General features: G+C 50.9%; 1 protein-coding gene across 2 annotated transcripts in view; it reads left to right on the plus strand.

The window, feature by feature from the left end:
- Positions 1-2083: 2083 nt before the first annotated feature.
- Positions 2084-17901, plus strand: part of HK1 (hexokinase 1) — a gene marked incomplete at its 5' end in the record, with an annotated part of 37480 nt that continues 21662 nt past the window's right edge. For both annotated transcript variants that reach the window (XM_084265691.1, XM_084265692.1), the window contains 3 exons: positions 2084-2146; positions 8769-8931; positions 13546-13694. In XM_084265691.1, the coding sequence (XP_084121817.1) occupies positions 2084-2146; positions 8769-8931; positions 13546-13694 (375 nt within the window). The remainder of the gene's footprint in view (positions 2147-8768; positions 8932-13545; positions 13695-17901) is intronic.

Here is a 17901-nt window from a genome sequence, read left to right on the forward strand (position 1 = left end):
TGTGGACTGAAAGGTCTGCCATCTCCCAGGAGTATTGGCTGATGGCATGGGGGGATTTGGTGTCCTGGTTAAGCTTGGGAGCCTCAGGGTTTGTGCTTGTTAACGGGGAAGGGGTCTGGTCTCATATTCCCAGTGGGAGAACCATGAAGTTTGGGCCTTCTCTGGAATAACTTAGCCTTCAGCCTTTTGCTGCCGTGTTCGATAAAGATGAGTTCAGGCTGGAGTGAGGGCGGGAAAAGGCTGTGAAACCAACCTGGCCTTTTCCGGGAAAGGACATCAAAAAACTGAGCTAGATCTGCCTTGACTGGGGAAGCAAAAGCTGAGAGCGTGTAACATCTCCTTCCCTCCGTGTCTGTAGAAAGCGAACACCCGAGAGCCAGGAGAGCCATTTCAGCTGGAAGACAAGGTTTAGCAGATGACAAGGAGGTTTAGCAGGAACCAGCCAGGGCAGAAGAGGAGGAGCATGGCTGAATAATGAATTACATCTGAGTGAGAGCTCAGTCAGCCTGTGTAAGGGACAGGGTGATGTTGCTGGATGCTGTCGGAATGATGCTGTTCAGCCCCAGAGTCCGTGAGCTCCAACATGCCTGGTCGCTGGGCGATGCTGCTGCGCCTGCTGCGAGGCAGCCTGCCTGCGCCAGGGAGTGCAGGCATGTTTGCTCGTTAGCTCGCCAAACAAATGAGCAGGAGTAGAGCAGGAGTAACACGTGCAAATCAGTGAAACAACTGATGGAAATCTCGCCGAGAATGAGCTGAAGACTAATGTGGTGAGGTGGAGAAGGAAATCCTGCCCACCCTGCCTGCAGCGACTAGGGCAGTCTAAAGGAGGATGTGCCTGCCAAAGCAGCTTGTGATTTTGGCCAGTGCAACCTTTTAATTAAAATGGGGCTGAAAAGGAAGCCAGAAACTCAAGAAACAGATTTTTAATCCCTTGGACTTTGGTAGATAGTCTCCATGCAAATCACGCCTCCAGCGTCACTGCTGTTTGCATGGGTGTGTGCTCCTGTCTCTGTGGACAGACAGGATGCAGGCAAAACCGCCATGGCCTTTGGCTTTGAGGGCATCGTGTCTCTTTGCTTTTGTGTGTTCAGGGCCCTCAGAGGCTTCACAGTGGTGGATACGAGCCAAAGAACGCTTTCTGATGGGGCAAAAAATGTGGGCAGCACACCATGGGAGGGGAGAGGTCCTGTCCGTCTGTCAGTGTGCTTGATGTGGGAATTGTATTGATGCAACGTGAATGTGGAATACCCAAAAGCAGAGATGCCAGAGGGACTGTCTGCTTCCCGGGTCACCCTGCACATTGCCCAGCAGCTAAGCCCACAGCCCAGTGGGTCCAGGCTGGGTCCCGCACGCCCTGGAGGAAGTATCACTCCTAGGCAGGGGATGCTGGATAGATGGTTGGACTCGATGATCTTGAAGGTCTTTATTGGCCAAAACCATTCTATGATTCTATGCTTAGTTGGAGGCTCCCACAGTTTTGCTGTCTTCTCAAAGATTTCTGAGCACAGAGGCTCTTCTGGGAACACTTTTGGTTTGGGGCAGTTTTTTTGGGGGAGGGTGTGTTTTTTATTTTTATTTTTTCTTTTACCTTATTATTTTTTCTTTTTTCTTCATTTTTTTCTTTTTTCTTTTTCTTTTTTCTTCTTTTTTTTTCTTCTTTTTCCCCCCATTTTTTGTCTTTTTTTTTCTCCTTTTCTTTTTTCCTTCCATTTTTTTTTCTTTCCAGTTTTCTCTTCCACAGCAGAGTCCAGAGAGCGGCGGGAAGCCTTCAGCAGCCCTTCCTTTCAGCAGCCCTTCTCCAAAGCTGCTGGATAAAAGACCCTTTTGGAGCATGGCAAGGAACTGCCCTCCCACACCACCACCTCCTCCTCCTCCTCCCTCCGCCTGCCAGAAATAACCCCGAGACGGCTCCGTACCGCGCCGCCGCCACGTCCCCGCCCGGCTGTGGGGGTGCAGGGCCGCGGGCGGGGCCGGGCCCGGGAGGAGGAGGAGGAGGAGGAAGGGGAGGCGCTGCGGCGGCGGCGCGGCCATCCTCGGGCGCCGCATCGCTGCGTGCGCTGAGCCGCCCGCTGCAGCCGGCAGGATGATCGCCGCCCAGCTCCTCGCCTACTACTTCACGGAGCTAAAGGAGGATCAGGTCAAAAAGGTAGACCGCAACCTGCTGCACCCCCCGCGCCCCAGGCCGCGTCGCTGCTTTTTGGGGTGGATTTATTTTTTTTTATTAATTTTATTTTTTCCCTTTGGGTTTTGTTGCTTTGTCCCCATAGCGACCCTGCTGCGGAAGCAGGGGGAATAAGATGGATTTGAAGCTCGGACGTATGGCTCCCCGGAGAGCCCCGCCTCCCCTGCCCCCCTTCCCCCCCCCCCCCCACTCGCCCACGTAGGGAGCAAAGTGGGGTTTCAGTTAAGGAGAGCGCTGGGTGTGGGTGATGCCCATCGTTGCCTGTCAGGCCGCGGAAACCCAGCTTGGCCAAGCGTGCAGGAGTCAGGGCCACGCGGTGGGGCTTTGGCGATGAGGATGGTGGTGGTGATGGCGATTTATCCTTCCGGGCGTCCCTGGAGAGAGGGGACTACATCTTCCCCAGGGTGCTTGCGGGCATCTGTTGTTCTGGCGTGGGGGTGAGGAAGATGAAGGGCAGGTAGCTTTTGAGTCATGTGTCGCTACAGCTCCTGAATGTTCAGGAAGTGGTTGTCAGTTGTGCTTAAAAAGAAGTGTTTGTATGGGCTGCCTTTCCTTTGGCGTCTGGCGGCCGTCGCCGTACGGTCGGAATAGCTCTGGGATGTAGTATTGCCCCAAGGAGACGGCTGCAGAGCGCGACTCGAGCAGTTCGGCCCCGGCTGAGCGTACTGGCGGAGCTGCAGGGAGCAGAGAGCTTGGGGTGAGGGAATGTGGGGACACAAATCCAGGAAAAACGATTGCAAATATCACCGAGCCCTGTCACGGAGCCGGGCTGACGTCAGGAAGCAGAGGCTTCCCCTCTGCCGCCGCCTCCTCCATGGTGCCGCCTGACCCACCTAGGCGCATGGCTGAGCGCCTGCGGAAAGTGTCCCTAAAATATTTTGGGGAAGTCTTGGTGATGGTGTTAGCAGGGCTGGTTTGTAGCTGTCTCAGGGCTTGTCGCGGCTGGAGGAGAGCACCTCCTGCCTTTGGGCTGTGCCCAGGGAGACCTCAGCTTCTCTGTGTGGGGGTGATCCATCCTCACCCACTCCTCTGTCGGAGGGAGCCCCAGACAGCACCCCACGTTTTCCACATCTCCTTTCGCAATTTGGGTCTTGTGCTTTTCCACCCAGCTGTTCTCACAAGGAGCTGAACACTGCACACGGCCTGCAGCTCTCAGCATCTTGTCGCCTGGCGTACGTGGCTGCCCCTTTTCCCCAGGCCCCTTCTCTTCCTTTTCCCAGTAGATTCGCTGGTGCTGCTGCTGGCACCAGGCAGGCATGTCTAGGTAAGGCCTTCTCTGTCTTGCCGCCCCTGTTATATTTAGAAACCCAAGATAAGCCCAAGGGTGGGCGCTGACAGAGGGGCAGTGAAAGTGCCGCATGGGGAAGGCGTGGTGGGAGCATGGAGGCACGAGGAAGGGGGAAACTTGGGGTTGTTCCCAGGGGTTATTTATTGTGGGCTGGTTTGGCACCATGAGGCGGCTATTGTCTGGCGGCATGGGAAATGGTGTGGCCTGGCAGCAGCTGTAAAGCATTCTTATGGGTCAGCTGGGGGGCTGTCTGAAAAAGAAAAAATAATTTAAAAATAAAATTAAGAAAAAAGGCAGGCTACTGGGTTGGGAATGATGCAAGACATCTTTTCCTTGTTTATATACTCACAGAACAGATACTGAGCCCCCTTATTTTTGTCTACCCTATGGGGAGGGTTTCTGCAGCAGTTGGAGGCTCTGCTGCCCCACAGCTGCTGGGAGCCAGTGGGCTCCTCTCCTGGGACCCCATGGGGCAAACGGGCTTGCGCTCCGTCTCGGCGTGCCGCTTATGGGAATACGTGCCTGCATGGCTTCATTTCAGGTCCCTCCCTCTCCTCTCTGCTTCCGGAAGAGCAGCACTTGCTGCTGTACATACTGTTTGCAGCCGGGGGCTGCCGACCGAGGCATTGCCCCCTACTCAACACTTTGCCCCACGGGGCTCCTGCTGCTTCCTTTGCCTCACTGGTCCCTGGCAGGAACCGGTCTCGGCTTTTGGCGGCACAGGTGGCGGGTCACCTTGAGGATGCTACTGTGGGCCATGGGAGGGCTGTGAAAGAGTTAAAAGCACTGTTGAGGCGAATCTGGGAACGGATTTGTTACAGGAGCCTCCACTTGGAGGCTGAATGTCCTTCCTCCCTTGTGACCCTGTTTTGTCCTTTTTTGGGGTTCCCATCCCCATGTGGCACTAGTGCTGAGTGCTGCCTTTCTGTGGTGGGATCCCTGCTGAGGGATGCAGATGGGGCTGGTGGTTTCAGGTCCTTGGGATGCCCGTATGTGGAAGCAGCATGCCGTACTGGTTTTGATGGATTTTAGACACTCCCTTAAGTTTCAGCATTATTTATTTATTTATTTCCCCCCGCCCTTGACAGTTTCTGGAACATTTTTCAAGATGAGTCCTGGAGAGCAGGGAGGATAGGCAGGGTGGATGCATAGCGGGGGAGATGTGAGTGGTTGGGCAAGTGTTGGCAGCTCTGTGGCTCCGCAGCCCCCTGCAAGGGGGCATTTTTCTGTGAAACCACATATGCATGCACTTGTAGGTGACCTACTGTGCATAAGCAAGCTGGTGATGTATGGTGCCCTGTGCTGGTGATGTATGATGCCATTTAAACAGGCCACGTGGTTTTGCTCCAAGCAGGATAAATTATCTAGAAGTTTCTGAAAACATCGGCTCCCTGGACATTTGTGATCTTCCAGGTGACAAGGGACTTTGTACAGCTCGAACGGAGGCCTCGATTTCTCCAAAAAACTGATTTTGTGGGCGCGGGTGCCACAGAGCATCCCTGGCATCTGCGCCGCTGGGCTTGGGGAGCTTTTATAAAACTGCCTTTGAGTACCTTTGTTTCCAACAGGTTCGTACCTGCCGTGGCTAGCCCCAGCTCAGGGAGCTTCTAGGTGTTGCCAGGTTTCTGTCAGTCCCGGCAACAAGCCCTTTTTGGTTGTATTACCTCGTGAGAGAGCAGGAAAAAGCATCTTGCAATCCAAGAGTGGCATTTAAAATGTCGTTTAACCTTGAAAATAACATGATGGAATGGGATGTAGCGGCGGTAGATGGACGTAGACCTCATGGTGGTGACCTGGCAGTATAAAAGCTTTTTAGGAACCAATCCGATAAGCCATAAGCAAGCATGAACAGTTTCAGGGTGTCTGAGCAACTTGTTTTGGCACACCTTGGCTCCTGATGGATCTTTGGGATGCTGAAAGGAATGTGGAGTACAATTAGCTCTGTGCGGAAGATGTTTACACGCTGAAGGGTTTTGGTGCAAAGCCTGTGTCAGTAACATAGGTGCTAATGACTTCTGAAATTGTTGTGGGAGTGCTCTGTTTTTGGATACCATCGACTGTTGTCAGTGTCCGGGAATGAGACCCGTCGTTAAGGAATGACTGTTGGCGCTGCCTGGCTCATTAAGCAACTTATAATTATTCCTGACGTCCCATGGAGGCTGCCTGGATGGCTGGATTTTCAGAAACTTCTGTTCCCCAAATACGAAAAGCATCTTTCCTGTGTGACTGAGAGACATGGCGCGCGCCTGATTCAGATTATGAAATACAATTTACAACAAATTGCTTACGGATTCTGTCTGTCTGGTTTTTGGTTGGGTGTTTTTGAGGGTGTTTGGGGGATTTTTCTGGGGGGCGGGTTGTTTTTTTGGGGGGTTTGTTTTTTAAGAAAAGGAAAACCAAAACACCCCGTGCTTGTGGTCTGGGAGGGCTCCCGTAGTGGTACTCTGGGAAGATGCCCTTTCTGGGGATGTGACTCTTGAGATGACAGCTAAATGCAGGATCATTTTCTGCTCCTTGCCCACACAATCACCTGCCTGAAATTGCTCCTTCTGTCCTCCATCTCCCGGGGAGGCCTGGCACCCATCTGCCATGGGATCCTCAGCGGGGCTGGCTGACCTGCCGGCAGCTCCCATTTCTCTCCACTACTTCCCTCCAGATACGGCTGAGATTTGCTTTCTGATCGGCTTTTATTGCAGGCAGAGCAGGGAGTTATTAAACCTCCATGCCATAATCCAGCCTCTGGCTCCCCCCCTCCAGTTATTTATGGCTGTCTGTGGAGGGTTTTCCCTCAGAGGGCTGCCCGTGCTGCCAGCGCCAGAGAGCAGCGCTTTTCCTCTTGCTGATGGCTAACCCCTTTCCTGCCTGGCTTGGGGGGGACACACCCCAAACCCTGCTTAATTTTTTACTTTTAGTTTTGGAAACTGTAACACTGGAGGGATTTTTGTTTGAAGCTGAGGTTTACTGCCCATCTCCCCCTCCCCCCTCATCCCCACCCCCCCTCCCACCCCGTGAGTCTCAGCGGTGAAGATGGCCTCGATGCGACACAACAACGCGATGCAACGCGATGCAACGCGAGGTGATGCTCCCTGCGTGCAGGAGGGTCCAGCCCAATTATGTAAGGGCGCTGACAGCGCTCATTGGTTTTTTTCATGGGAGGAAAAAAAGAGCCCTCCCTCCCGTTTTCCCTGGCTGCTGTGAGTAGCACAGGGGCAGAGGTGGGGGAAACGGGCTTGTCTGGTCTGGACTGTGCAGACGCTAAAGGCTGCGTTTACAAACAGGGCTTTTGGGTGGGGGGGTGGGGGGAATCCTTCAGCCCTGTTTTTGGGAGGAGGATGCAGCAGTGAGGTTTTGTAGAGGGCTATTTTCGTTGTACAGTGGAGTCTGACTGTGCGAATGATGTGTTAGCGTAGTTTTCACTGGGAGATTTGGGGAATCGGGCCTCTGAGCGTCAGCGTGGGCTGCTGAAAGCTCAGCCTTAAGAGTTTTGTTGTTTTTTTTTAACCCCCCTTTGAAAGGGAATAACCTCATGCTCTGACATCATGACTTGACGGTCTCTGTTTAAAGAAACTCTGTGGCTGGGTTTGCCGTGGAGGTTTGTCCTGCCTGGGCCGACGCCAGCCTCTTCTGCATCCGTCCCCACGCCTTTTGGGGCTGCAGCGAGGGTTTTTCTTCTTGGAGTGAAATGACACCAGTGGCTGGTTGTGGTTGTCTCTGCGACAGGGCTGTCAGCCCATCGGGGCGGCACGGGACACAGCTGGGATGTGGGGATGCTGTCCTGGGGGTCTCGCATTTCTCCTCTGCAACGGAGAACCTGAGCTCAAACTCTTCCGCCTGCACCATCATTCTACCGGTTCGTGGAGCAAACGCATGGTATCATTTTGTTGCACTGTTAACTTCCTGCCTGCCGTGTCTTCTGCTCTCCCTCTGTGGGTGATGGTACCGGGAGCTTGGCAGCTTGCGTAGCCTCTGGCTGCGGCCCTGCAGCGGGGGCTTGCTTGTCCCCGACCCTGACCCTGCGGTCTGGGATCAGACTGGGTAGCTGCACCCAGCAGCGCCGTCTGTCCACGCCTTCCTCCCTCGGCTCTCCAAATGCTTGGTCACAGTGGGAGGGTGCCTGGCTCGGGGTGATACTCTATCTTCGGTGCAGATCTTGACTGTGTGCAGGCAGAAGTATTTTCTGCAGGAGCAATTAAATTGGCGCTGGTTTTACAGTCGCTTTAGGGTTTAATTATGTTTTGATTGTCTGCCTTTCCTTCACGAATGGCATTGTTCGTTGCTTCCTGTCTCAAAGTCCCTCGGTATACAGAGCCCTTGCGTGAGATAAGTTGCTGCTCTCAAGACTTCCAGGGCCACAAAGGAGGCACGGGGGCCTCGGCGCAGAGGTGGCCTGGGATGTAACATCAGGTAGCTTTTCTGGTTGTGCTGAGGACGGAAATCATGGGCAGGGTTTTATTTTCTTGGCCCTGCTGAGCTGGAAGCAAAAGTGTTGCAAAGGTGTGGCTTAGGCCTGAGCTGTTGGCAGAACCAAATTTCCAAGGCAGAAAATGAAGCAAGGCAAGAACAGACTGGCAGCTGTGGTCCAAGGGGTGGGACGCCTGTGTTTAGCAAGAACCCCCCCCCCAAGACTAAGTTGTATTTTTGAATCATCAAAGCATCCCTCGCTCTTCTTCCTGATGGTGAAGATGGGTGTAATGTTATGGACAGCAGTATTATTGGAAAACTGGCACCGCCTTCTTTTTCCAGGGAGGTAAAGAAAGTTCCTGTCTTGGGAAGCAGCAAGGGAGAAGTCAGCAGCTTTTAATTTGATACTTTATCTTGGGGAGGAAGATGCTACCTACCCGCAGCCTAGCTCTGTGGAAGATGGTTTGGTACACAGAAGTAATTTCTCAGCCTGGGTGGTAGTCCTGAAACCACTGTGGTGAGTCTTTCCCGATGAAAGGCTTTAAACACAAGGCACCTCCATGGCCTGCAGCAACACCTACATTGCCTCCGCTGGGACGAGGTGCCAAAAGAAAGGGGTTTTTAGTTTCTTCCTCTCCCCAGACAGTCAGGAGAGGCTGTGGGCAACCTGTTCTGTGCAGGGAGAAGGAGGCAGAGCAATGTGGGACTGGGTCTTACCTTGGGAAGGCAGAAGGACGGCGTGGGCTTCAGCTCATGCAGGTCCTAGGACTTGCATGTTTTCCTTGATTCTGAGTCACGAGACGAGGCATGCGAAGTGTGTGGCTGTGTTGTCAGCTTGGCCAGAGCACTGGGGAAGAATTTACTCTGTGGTGGTGTTTTTTGTCCTTTTTTCCCCAGATTGATAAATACCTTTACGCCATGCGGCTCTCTGACGAAACTCTGATAGACATTATGGCTCGCTTCAGGAGAGAGATGAAGAACGGCCTCTCCAGAGACTTTAACCCAACGGCTGCAGTGAAGATGCTTCCTACGTTTGTGAGGTCCATTCCTGATGGTTCAGGTAAGGAGCCGAGTATTTGTTTTCCTTATCAAATATGGTGTGCTTCGTGGGAAAGCAGTTAGAAATATACTGTGTGCTACCAAGGACAAGAGTGATTTGCTCTCTGGCGAGCCCAGACACTGTTTCAAAGAGAGCTTGCCCTCTGCGTCCGTGTGTTCCCACAGATGCTGGAGGATTTTGTGATTCCGGTGTCAAAACCCACTTTGATGGCAACGGAAGAGCCCTTCCTGGCCATCGTTCCTCCACCCATCAATGTATTTACACTGAGATTTGTCTGCCAACAATCCGTACTTCACATAAGAAGGCTTTCAATTTATGCCCTTCCCACTCATGTGACCTGGAGTCTTAACAAATACATAGGCTTTTTGACATTTGCTGTTTGACTCCACATCCCTTCTCCCCCTTCGTTCTTTCCCCCATAGAAGTGTGAGTCGTTATGTGCTGAATTTGAGTTCCCTGGTGTTCGTTTTGCCTTTTGTGGACTGTCTTAGGGCAGACTCTCAGAACTCAAGGAGGCTGCAGTGTATGTACAGCTTAAAAGCTCCTGCTCCTCTGGCAGGCTGAGCTTTTTCCATCCACGTGTAGGACTTGGTTTTTCCATGCTCACTGAACCTGGTAAGAGTGGCATGAAATCCTGTCAGAAAGCAGGAAGATGTTGCAATGGTATTTGTTTACTTATTTTAGTACTTATAAAGCAAAACGTGTACGTTTATAAACAGTATATAATAATGTTTATTATTACGCTGGATTTTCTTCTCATGTAGCAGGAGTTGGGGAACTGTAGATTGGTGCCTACCACAAATTATGTCCCTGTGTGTAGAAATGGAGAACTGCGTAACCTGGTTACCTGTTTTGAGGCACTTTTTGGGGTTTTTTTTGAGTTAAAATGAAGAATTCACTGGGTGAGAAGAACGCGAAGCCTGGTGATTTGTGGTGCTTGGCACTGTCTGGCAGGTGGAAATCTGCGATAGCTCTGCTTTGCTGTTGCTTTCTACCACCTTAAGCTTTTTAATTGAAACATCGTTCTCTGTCTAAAAAAGACCAAACAACTGAACAAGGGAGAACAAACTTGAATCCTGCTTTTTGGTGGCTGTTATGTTGAAATGTTGTGTTGAAATTCACAGCCTGTTGAGAAAGCCAGAAGCTGCTGCTCACGGCTGGGGCACGGGCAGAGGTTGCTTGAAGGGTTTTCAGGTGATGAAGTGGCTTTTGAGGGCTTTTGTGTGGATTCCCAGCATTTTTACCAACTCCAAAATCCCTGTTTTTTCCTTCAAGTGCATTTTGAGTTCAGCTGAGTAGATCTGTCCCCAGAACCCTGGTCTGTCAGGCACTGCAGGTTCATAAATCCAAGCTGCTTACAGTGAGTCAGATAGTTTTGCAACTCGTTCCATGGCATAAACTGAGGAGAAATTGAGATGCAGTGTGGCACAAGGAAAAGGGGATCTGCACCCAGCCAGGAGAAGTGAGAGACATTGCTGGGGTTGAGCATGAGCTGGAGAAGTGGGTATCCTGGGAATGAGTGTATGCGTGTCTGTATGTCAAGGCATTAGTTTCAGATCATGTATGACATGCCTACTTGAAAAAGCAACCTTGTGTGTTGTGCGGGCTGTGCTCAGCTCTTGATCCTGCGCCCGTTTGACTCCTGCCACCCTCTCCGGAGCAGGCACGCTGCAGGTACCTATTTGCAGCATGGATTAGAAGCGTACGGCAGCACGGTGCCCCGGACGATTTCTCAATCACGTGATAGCTACCTGTATGTGCACTCCATATCTCCTCAGAGAGCTGTTAAAAACACAGGAAAGCCGTTCCATTACTGGCCTGGAAAAGCCATGTTCTGACCCTGGGCATGAACAATGCTTGCTGGAGTGGGTGCCATGGCATTTCTTTCCCCAACTCGCTTGCACATGCTTGCCATGTCTGTCCGTCTCAGCTGCCCCACAGGTGTGGGCAGGGCAGATGGGGAGCCCCCGTCCCTGCTCTGGGATGGAGGGTAGGGGGGTCTCTCACGCGTGTGCTTGTGTTGCTGCTCCCAAAGCGTGGGTTCGGCTCCCAGCTTGATGGCAATTCCTGCCTTCAGCTGTCCCTCCACAAAAAGCCAGAGGCTGAAAGCCTGCCCTTTTCTCTGGCCCGTCTCTAATTACTGCCTTGTAAGCTCTTTCCTCTGAGTCTGATTATTATTATGAGAGCTGACTCTTCAGAAAAATGCTGTTTGCTTACTTTCAGACCTGTGCTCGTTTACATTATCAACGAGGAGCTTTCGAGTAATAATTTTGGGGGACTTGGGAGACCTTGGTGTTGGATCTTGGTGTTACAAAGCATAGATTAAATGGTGCTATTCAGGTTTGATGCAGAGGGCTTTATGTTCTAGCTCGAGGTTCTTTTTAACTGAAAAGGATAATCCTTAATGAATTTTATTGAGTGGTGAGCTTGGTGATGCTGGATATCAAACGTGCCAATCTCTTAACTTACTGCTGGGGAAGGCGTTTCGGAAGAGCGGTGTTTGTTTAGGTACGTACCGAGGCTCATTTAGGCTTGAAAAAGGACCATCTGGCCCAGTGTTGATTTTTCCATTATTTATCAGAGGTAATGGCTTGCATTCAACAAGTGATGCCCATATGATAAAGCTTATTTGGGTATTTGGCTTAATGAGACACTTGTGGTTAATATTTTGCTTCCGGACTTATTGCGGTGAAAGGGAGGGGTGGTGGGTTATGAGTTACGGAATTTGTTATGCTCAACCAGATAAAGGGAACTGCATCTACAGCTTGGGTACATTCACGCATTAAAGCACCATTTAAAGCCCTGCTGCTCAGAAACAGATAGGGAAGCACTGTGAGGTCTGTGTTTTGGCAAACTCGTGAGTTTGCTCATGTCTTAAGCAACGAGAAAGAGAAGTCACATTGCAATGCAGTAAAACTAGGATGATTTTTAGGAATTCTGGGCTCCAGCTGATGTTTTGCCACGTTTTTCTGGACAGATGTGGTTGTTGGTTGTAATTTCTCACAGGGCAGTGTTTTGTTTCTGTGTTACGCTGCAACCTTGGAAACCTGTCGGGGCTTTTCTGTAGTGTCTTTGCCTCTCTTAGGCTGTTCCTGACAGAGGTCCTGCCCCAAGGGACCACCCTGTCCAGTTAATCGGCTTTACTGAGCAGGATGGGGATCCTGGAGGTGCGTGGGGTGATGAGGAGGGAGCAGTTCACAAAGTGAGAGTTTAGGAGCTTGGCGGGATAATCTCAGAGACAATTCTGGGTCTGTAGGTCCTTGAGGATAAAATGCATACCCAAGGCTTCGGTGGCAGCGTGGAGTCGGAAGGCTCTGAGAACTGAGTTGATGTTTGAGGTTAACACATCAAAAGTCACCTTTCTGCCCCACTGCCTGAGGCCTTTCCACGTTGAATGTCAGTAGAAATGGAAAAGAGGTGATGTTGGGAGCAGCCTTCCCAAAGCCATAGGTTGTACTTGGAAGGTGGAATGAGAACGGGCCGAAGTGCACACTGCAGGATGGGGCAGGCAGTGCGCCTCGGCGGTGCGGGGTGTGCAGGAGGCAGCTCATCCTGCCATGGCGCAGAAAAGCCCAAATCGATGAGGAAGCTGTGATGGGAAGGTGCCACACACCTCTGCTTCGCTGCCCTCCAAGCATCTTCGGTAAGCCCAGGGATGCTGTGTGTCAGCAGGGATGCTTGCAAAGAGCCTCCTTGATTAACAGCAGCCTGAGCGCGCGAGCGTCCCTAAATATTAGCCCTTTAGCGGACTTTATCGATCGCCGCCTTTGTTTGCTCCCTCTTTGATAAGGAGAGATAGCCTGAGCGGCTTGGTCAGATCTGTTTGCCTTGCTCTCCGGGGGCTGCTGAAAGCGTCATTCCTCTGATAGCTGCGCCACGCGCCTCTGTCACCTGGATTACACCTTGCAGTCTGTGGAGGCGAGCGGGCAGGCGGAGGATTTGGCTTCAGACCTTTCAAGTCCAAATATCTCCCTACCACCGAGATAGATAGGAGGTATCCTAACTCTTTCCCTCGCTCTTTGGGGGAGGTATTTAGTTGCGAGGGATCACAGCTCCTGTGTAACTCCCACAGCGTGCAGGCCCGCCCCATGACTTGTCAGCCCGTCATTTCTCTGGCTTCTGTAGTCTGACTGCAGTTGGCAGTGAATCTCCGCTTCCAGGCGTGGAATAAGTGATTTCTGCTTTGACTGTGGAGCAGCGCACAGTCCAGCCACCCTTCTTTGTTACTTCCCAAAGCGACACAGCAGAAGGCTGTTCATCGGGGCTCTGGCATCCCTTCCTCTCACTGTCTCTGTTGTCAAGGTCTTTTTGGCTTTCTCCCAAGATCATCGCTCTGCCGGCTTCGTTGTGAGATCTGGGTGTAAAGGCTGCCCACCACTAGTCCATTCTTTTTGGATAAAACCCCATTGCAGCCGCCTGCACGTTAACGGTGATTGACGCTGCCATCACACCAGCTTCACGTTAAATTGTGGGGGATTGGGTTAAGGCTTCATGTGGGTGCCCCACGGCTAGAACCTCCTTGCTGTAGGCGCTGGACACTTGCTGATGCGTTATATTCAACGGGTTTGTGTCGCATACAGTTTTTTAATCATTTGTGTCTTGTTTTCCATGTAGAGAAAGGAGATTTCATTGCACTGGATCTTGGCGGCTCGTATTTCCGAATTCTGCGGGTGAAGGTATCGCATGAGAAGAAGCAGACGGTACAAATGGAAAGTGAAATTTATAACACGCCTGAAGATATCATGCATGGCAGCGGAACGCGGGTAAGCACCTCTTTCTTAGGATGTCTTTCAAAAGACTTAGCTGCTTTTCACACTGCTGTTTGGGAAAACCACCAGGAGAGTGACTGTAGCGTCTTAGCAGTTGTACCCACGGTGTACGCAGGCTCAACTACAACTCTTCGTCATAGGCTCACGGGCTGGTTTGGGTTGGAAGGGACCTTAAAGATCATCTAGTTCCAACCCCCTGCCATAAATAAGCATGAAATTAGTGTAACGGAGCACGCATGGATGCTGCAAATCTGCTGTCATTGCATGGGAGGCTTTTAGCTCAGTTAGGGAAAAGATGGCCTGGAAATAAAGATTCTGACTTGTGAAGTAAAGTTACTTTCCAAAGGTAGGAAGTGGAGAGCAGGGAAACCACGTACTCTTCATAAGCAATGAACATGACCAGCCCTGCAGCCGTAATGTTAGATGAGGGGTGGAAACACCCATGACAGACTGTCCTGTCAGTCTGAGCAACTCTGCATTCATGAGAAGTACATTAGGAAAATGACAGGAAGCCAATAGAATGTTTTGGCACAGCCTCAACTTAATGTTTGCCGAATAAATGATAGGGGTTCCTTTAACGTTCCAAGAGTAGAAAAGATTTGATCTGTTTGATTGGATTTCACGTTGGGCTCTTTGGAAGACTCAATTTCCTTTTTATGATCAGAAAGTGGGTTACAACGGATATTTGCCTAACAGGTTTGTCTCCATGTCAGGGCAAGGCAAACCAGGTAATTTTCACTGCTGGAGAAAGCAAGGGTGCGTTACGCTTTTTGCTGGAACAAGGTGCGGTTTGGGAGCATGAGACACCTGTGGGGAGCTCATAGCTTGTTTCAGGAGAATTAAAAAAAAAAAAAAATTGTGGAAACAGCATTTCTGCCCTCAATTATTTTTTTCTTCCGTAGTCACCTGAATACCTTTGATGTGTGTGTCTAGTAGCCGCCGCTGCATTCTTACGCTGCAGTGGGTGCAAGGTGGTGACCGTGGCTTGCACGTAGTACCACGGCCGATGCTGTGGTGGCTGAACCACAGCAGTAAAATGCTTTCCTTGTAAAGACTCTTCCCAATGTTACTTCTTTGTTATCTTGCCAAAAGGTTGTGCAGCGGCTTTCCCATGGAGTGGTTCTGGGGGGTAGCTGGGCTGCTTGTTGCTAGTAGGGGCTGGGAAGTTGGGTGGCTGCAGGTCTGGAGTGTGGGGTCACTTGTCCACAGAAGTGTGTTGGGAGGTGGAGAGCCACAAGCAGCTGCCTGCACACCCTGGGGGGTGTGACAGGTGTCTGTTCTGGGGGGCAAGGCAGGCTGACGTAAGATGAGGCTTGATGGAGACCCTGATAAGGGTGGTAAGGGGAAGCCAGGAAAGGAGACGTCAGGTTTGCATTCTTTCCCGAGGCTTTGTCATGCTTACTTTATAATTTTTAAATATCTAGAGACCATTTGGGATTCAGCAGCATGTAGCTCAGACTGTGATAGGCTTTGTCATGGCTTTTAAACCCAGAGGTGAGCAAGGCTTTCACTGACCCTGTGGGGACACTCACTTCTGGCATTTAAGTACTGGGAAAAGAGGAGGAGAACTGGAAGCATCATCAGAATAGCATCTTGGTTTGAAGTTGTCCCGCAACGCTTGCTGTGAGACTTCCCAGGGCAGCATGGCAGATGCCTGAGAGGTACACAGGCAGGTGTTGATTTGGTTCTTCCTGGCTGCTGTGTACAGTTGAGGTTTTATGAAATCTCTTGAGTCAGGTGAGTGGAATACTTGGACTGAACTGACTGTGCAGGGTAGGCTACTGCCATGTTTCTCAGCACACTGTGTCATTAACTTCAGTGAATTATACTCCTAAAGCCTAATACCTAATCAGCTTATTGAAGGGATTGCAGTTTATGGCTTCATGCCTCACTAGCATGGTTCGTTTTGCTATTTCCTGCTTCATTGCATTCAAACTTCTATTTTTGCCTATCTGTCAGTCATGGGCTGACGGTTTTGCTGGTCAGAATCAGTTCCCTGGCAAAAGTCAAGGGCAAAACACTCATTGACTTTCACTGCATAATAGCAGCTCTAGAATTTGTAAGAAGCCTTGACTTCCTCGTCAGGTCAGTGAACGAGAGCGTGCTTGAGGCTTGATTCTGGTGTTGCTCTTTGTGTTCTGCCGCTACTGGAGGTAAGTGATGGATTTGCAGCTGTTCTTCAAAGCTGAAGCTGTGGTTTCCTTGCTCTTTAAATCTTTCCCCTTTCAGGGGCTTGAGCTTGACTTCAGGTCTCCAGCTGCTTGCCAAAGTCTGCTGCTTGCCAGCCAAGTGCATCCATGTGGAGACTTCTTGGAGCCCAACCTGAGCAGGCAACTTTATGGCCACAGCATCTCGTGGCTGCGCCACCTAAAGGCCTATAAAAGTGTAAAATCTGATCGGCCCTTTCCTTTCTGCTGCGGTGCTCCCTCTGTCCATCCCTGACTCGATAAGATACTGGGCTCACGCTGTTCTGGGTGGCACAGCCATGGGTGGCCAGGAGTTTGGGTTTTTCCGCAATCCGCCTGCCCTACTTTAATGAAATCTACAGGAACACATCACATTGCCTCTACTGTCAGAGTCACTTAGCTTTTGTCAGGTTTGGCTGTTGATACAGGCAGGGGCACATACAGACGCCTCCTTGAGTCTCCTTGCGAAAGAATCTTAGGCCTGTCAATGGCAGATGCTTCTCTCCCTTCCTTTTCTCCTCCCGAGCGGTGCTTTCCCTCCGTGCTGTATTCAAACCAGCAGCGCAGCCAGCCCATGCATTACTGACTCGACATTGCTACTGTAGCGTCAAGAACGCAGCTAATAGTTAACCACCTCTGCCTGTGCAGGCTGCGGCACGGCACAGGTTACGCGCGTGTGCCCCACTAACCAGCCCAGGGCCCTGATGACTCACTGGCAGCAAGCATGTGCGCTAACTCATGGAGGGGAGGCGAGCATCAGCATGTTGTGCCGGGACCGCACAGGCCGACACCAGCAGATGGGTGCACTTTCTGGAGCGCTTTGGGAATGCCCAGGGATCTTTTGCAGTTGGACTTAAGAAGCGGGTCCTGGTTTTCCCTCTGCGCAGTCGTGGTTTATTGGGCAAAGAGGGATTTTTGTCACAGCATCCATAGTCAATATTGCTGCTTCCTGCTCTCTGAGCTCCTGAGGGGTTTGAGGTTGGCCCCTGGTTGTTGCTGGTAATCCTGGGGGCAGCTAAAAGTTTAGGAGGATTGAGTATTTACCAAGATACTTTCAGGTGGAAAGCATAATAAAAACATATGCTCCTGTTACTCCTTGATTTCACAGATTCACAGAATTGGAGCGGTCAGAAGGGACCTCCAGAGATCATTGGGTCCAACCCCCCTGCCAAAGCAGGTTCCCTAGGACAGGTTGCACAGGGAGGTGTCCAGATGGGTCTTTAATATCTTCAGAGAAGGAGACTCCACACCCCCCTGTGCAGCCTGTGCCAGTGCTCTGTCACCCTCACTGTGAAGAAATTCTTCCGCATATTGGTGCGGAACTTCCTGTGCTCCAACTTGAGGTCATTGCCCCTTGTCCTGTCTCCACAGACCACTGAGAAGAGGCTGGCCATTTCCCCGTGTCCTACAGAAATCATCAAATCCAACTTCTGGAGAAGTCATCACATTTTATTACCTAACTGTAGTTCTTCTTTTCCTTACTCCTTTTTCCCCTCTCTCTTGTCTGGAAAATAGCCTGACAGAAGCACCAGCAGCGCACCCTGCTTTCCCATGCCATTTAAGTGAAACGTCCTTAATTTGCCCAGGACAATGAATGGCAACATCTTCCCAGGGGAAACTACTTCTGCTTAATCAAACCCAACCTTAGTTTAGGAATGGGCTTTAGATGCTCTGTTAAAATGTAGTGTTCGGCTTTTTGTCCTGCTTTGAACAGCAAAATATTCCTCTGCGGTTTGGTGTCTGAAGCCTGTCTGTAACGCTTTCCCATCCCTCTGAGACTTGGCAAATTGTTCATAATAAAGCTGCGCGGGCTGATTGCAACCAACAGGTATCTTTTTGTACTCCCTCTCAATTATTCCCAGTCTTCTGGTCAGCTTTCCCGGCCTCATCCTATCAATGCTGGGGATAGGGTTGGGTTGGGTTGTTTTTTCCCCCAGGGAGTTGAAGTGTGAAGCATGGTTATCTTCTGGAACTGGTGACAGCTTGTTAATTAGTTTGATGCCCATTTGTGGTAT

The sequence above is a fragment of the Gallinula chloropus genome, assembly GCF_964237585.1.
Source record: "Gallinula chloropus genome assembly, chromosome: 5".
NCBI classification, from domain to species: domain Eukaryota; kingdom Metazoa; phylum Chordata; class Aves; order Gruiformes; family Rallidae; genus Gallinula; species Gallinula chloropus.